Genomic DNA, 4,345 nt, shown 5'->3' with positions numbered 1-4,345 from the left:
TCTATGTTTATGATATTTACATAGTTTGTTTGTATCAAAACTTCATTCCAGTCAACCTATCATTCTTTGTTTATACTTCAATTCAAGCCCATACCTTTAATCCACGTGCGAGGTGAAGGAGTATTGCTTAATCTTCGAGCACCCCTGATTATTAATTATTTCTTCTGGAATAATTAAGTTCAAATAAAAATAACTACCAGGAACAGGAAGCATACACTGATCTTACCCACCGCCTCCCTCACTATAGCCTGAAGGCGAAAGATTTTCGAAACATTGTCCTCTATACTTGTGTTTCTACAACAGACAGTTGCCGTCCATTCAACAAAGTTTCATCATGATTGCTCTGTCTAAACAATCTATCAAAGAAAATCGTATTATTAAAAAGATTTACTAGAACCGCACACATCCGCCGATTTCTCCTTTTCGGGCACGTTATATAGAGAACACAGTAACTGAATTCAATACAAACTAAAGCTGAGATATACAAATAAGTCTGCACGAGATTATGTTTCCAATACGATGTCTATTGCGCACTGTGATTGGATGTAAAACGTCTGCTGAACTCCGCCCTTAGCAACGATATCGGCGTGACGTCATAATCATGTGATTTTGCCTGGTAACGCGATCGCCATTTTGAGAAAGGGACGAGTACAAAGCAAATGGATATGAAGAATAAAAATATAATGTTGTTGAAAGATCATTATTATTATACACTTTTCTAATTCTTGAAAGTCCCTAAGAAGCTAGATAAAGAAATGTTGTGTTTAAAAATATAATAGGCCTTATACTAATGTTTTATAACGGGTGTAATTAGTTATAATAATTCTCCATCAGCTTGTAAAAGGCGTTCACACCATAACTGTATAAAAACGCAAAGGCAGAAGAAAGCGGAGATTTTACTATATTGAAAAATATTTTTAAAAACTGTGTACCTTAATATTTCAACACTAGATTGGCTGTTTTTATTTATGACATAATAACTTAATATCTCAACACCAGGTGGGCTGTTCTTGTGTATGACATAATAACTTAATATCTGAACATCAGGCGGGCTGTTCTTGTTTATGACATAATAACTTAATATCTCAACACCAGGCTGGCTGTTTTTGTGTATGACATAATAACTTAATTTATCAACATCCGATTGGCTGTTCTTATGTATGACATAATAACTTAATATCTCAACACCAGATTGGCTGTTTTTGTGTATGACATAATAACTTAATATCTCAACACCAGGTGGGCTGTTCTTGTGTATGACATAATAACTTAATATATCAACACCCGATTGGCTGTTTTTATGTATGACATAATAACTTAAAACATGTTTAAAATTAGTGAATAAGACCCAATTTATTTTGCAGGATATTTGAAAAAAAAAACTAACGAAATTTTAAATTGTTGATAACTTTTTTAATTTCCCAACAGAAGCATAGAAAAAGCCAGATGCTGTTGACATAACATGTTGTGTTTTCTAGTTGTAATGCTACATAATGAACTATTAGTACTTTGTCAACAGCTCAAGAGTTTAGCGTTGTAAGACAGAATGCATACCGCTGACCCAGTGAGAAGAGGGTGGGGGCACCTGTTTCTTGATGTGTGATTAACTACATGCAATGTCAACTGTTACATAGGATTTAAAAACACTTTCTATCAATTATGATTTGTTCGTTTTGTTTTATTAAAGAATACAAATATCATCTTACTAGCGAATAGTGGGATTGACCGTCACATTATAACGCCCCCACGGCTGAAAGGGCGAGCATGTTTGGTGTGACGGAAATTCGAACCCGCAGATTGCGAAATGGGGTGCCCTAACCACCCGGCCATGCCGGGCCTGGTTATTACTGATATATAATAAATCATCACGCTGTTTTTGTTTTATAGGTCTGTACGAAGAGAGTCACGGAATCGTCAGTAATTCTATGTATGATCCGCTGTTCAATGAAACATTCAACATTAGAAATACTGAAAGTAAATGGTGGGATGATGGAGAACCAATATGGACGACTGCAAAATTACAAGGAGTGAAAGTCGGGACGTATTTCTGGCCTGGATCTGACGTTCAACTGAAAAGCATACTACCTGACTTTTCTTTAGTTTACAATAAATCGATTTCTTTCAAAACGCGAGTGGACACAGCGATTGACTGGTTATCCAAGGAAAACGCTGAACTTGTGCTATTATATTTCCAAGAGCCGGATTCTGCAGGACATAAGTACGGAGCTTTTAGTTCCGGTGTGGAAAAAGCGGTTAGAGTTGTAGATGATACTCTTGGATATATTTTGGAAAAACTAAACAAGACTAACTTGTTAGAAAAAGTAAATCTCATTCTTGTAAGTGACCACGGAATGACAAACATAACTCTTGATCCCAGCCATATAATTGTCTTGAACGAATACATAAACCTAGAGGCTGACGTGCAAATAATACCAGATTTTGGAGCTGTGGCTGCAATTATGCCTATAAAAGGAAGAGAGGCCAGCGTGTATGACAGCTTGAAGAATGCCCATCCAAACATGACGGTGTACAGAAAACAAGATATACCAGACCGGTTTCATTATAAGAACCACAGACGAATCATGCCGATAATAGCTATAGCTGACGAAGGATATTTTATTGTAACGGTAAGTTGAAAATTTTATTTTAAGTTGCTTTATACATATAAGAAAGACACTCTCAACAGGTTTTAAATATAGATAAATAATTGCAAGACATATGTGTTGAACTCCACCAGATGTCAGTGTAGGCAATATAAGCTAAATATATTGTCATATTATTCCAGAAGTATGATTACGCGCATGAAAGGAATGATATAACCATACTGAAAAGATGCGAACCATTGTGCAATATGGTAAATCAATTGTATTTTACTAAAAGTAACAGAAAAAAGGATATTAAAAATGGGGCTTCTAGAAACTGTTTAATGGATTAAGAGATTTAAAAAATAGGAATGATAAAAATTAGCTTAACTAATATAAATGAAGAAAAGAAATATAGTTAGGCCTCATATAACGGTGATTTGTATCTGACAATAATGGGGTTTTAAGTCCTTTTCGATCACCATTGCCAAGAATTGGTGATTAAAAATGACCTAAAAACCCCATTCAAGATATTTTTATTTCAGCAATCGTTTCGCCATTACGACTTCTTTAGGTCTAATAGTACAAAAACTGTTTGAGCCCTGATGAAGCCACAATAGCGAAACGTTGGCTGAAAAAAAAAATTATTATTAGGAGACTAAATTTTTTTCTTCGAATATTAACTTTATTATTTACAGTTAAGGAAGTAATAAACTGCCTTTCTTTATATCTTTTTTTTTATCCCTCTGAATGTATTTCAGAGAACGCCTACACCGGATGATTTCGCTAAAAGTGCAATAGGACAACATGGATATGACAATCGCTTACGATCTATGAGACCTCTTTTTCTAGCAAGAGGACCAAGTTTCAAGAAAAACTTCACTATTACATCAATTTTCGAAACCGTCAATATTTATCCTATGATATGCCATCTACTGGACATCCGCCCTGCACCGAACAACGGAAGTTTGGAGAACGTACAGAATGCCTTTTATAACAGTGCGCCAGCCTCACTTTCGACTTTATCATTTACAATAGTTTTGTGTTACGTTGTGTTTTGCTTTTAATTTTTTACGACTTTTTATTCTCACAGTTTGTTTCTTGTTGTATTTTGTTTTTATTTTTCAAGATTTTTTAATTTCATATCATTAAATCCAATTTTCCGTTTATCGTAATTTATCTCAATCTTTAGTTTAATATATTATTAATTTTCATAATTCAGTAGAGAAGAAATTATTTGTCGATTATTTACTAATGTATTTGAGTGCAATTCATTACTTTTCATTATTTCCTACCGAAGAAACTATCCGTTAAATTTTATTTCAATTATTTGGGTATGAGAAAAATTTATTAATTTGTATGATTTCCTAGAGAGGGGTTCGATTCCCCTCGGTGGACATAGCAGATAGTCCGATGTGGCATTGCTATAAGAAAACATACAGACACACACACCTTAGAGAGGGAACTATTCGTTAAGAGATTTTATTGCAATTGATTTAAGTCTCGAGTATAATCATTTTTATTGATTTCAATTTTAATGAGAGCGTGAAAGTACTAAGAAGATGATTCCTTCTACGATAGCGTATCACTAAATACGTTAGTGTTCAGCGTTTTGTCAAATAACTGAAAACTAAAACAAAACAAAACTGACTAAAAACGAAGTAATTGGCCTTTCATAAAACTTGGCCTTTGTTATTCCCAAACGTCAGTTCATCAAAATTAATTACACACTTCCTTGGTAGTAAGTAGTCCAACCGTAATAT

At 34.2% G+C, this 4,345-nt stretch overlaps 1 protein-coding gene across 1 annotated transcript in view; it reads left to right on the top strand.

Annotated features, from left to right (window-relative positions):
* The window catches only part of LOC106466828 (ectonucleotide pyrophosphatase/phosphodiesterase family member 5-like), an 8,014-nt gene extending 4,265 nt beyond the window's left edge, over window positions 1–3,749 (top strand). The window contains exons 2-3 of the mRNA XM_013927130.2: window positions 1,888–2,627; window positions 3,344–3,749. Of these exons, the coding sequence (XP_013782584.1) occupies window positions 1,888–2,627; window positions 3,344–3,649 (1,046 nt within the window). The 3' untranslated portion in view covers window positions 3,650–3,749. The remainder of the gene's footprint in view (window positions 1–1,887; window positions 2,628–3,343) is intronic.
* The last annotated feature ends 596 nt before the right edge of the window (window positions 3,750–4,345 follow it).

The sequence above is a fragment of the Limulus polyphemus genome, unplaced genomic scaffold (genome assembly GCF_000517525.1).
Source record: "Limulus polyphemus unplaced genomic scaffold, Limulus_polyphemus-2.1.2 Scaffold2389, whole genome shotgun sequence".
Classification (NCBI taxonomy): Eukaryota; Metazoa; Arthropoda; class Merostomata; order Xiphosura; family Limulidae; genus Limulus; species Limulus polyphemus.
The sequence above is the reverse complement of the archived record's forward strand: the minus strand, read 5'-3'. Positions and strand labels throughout refer to the sequence as shown.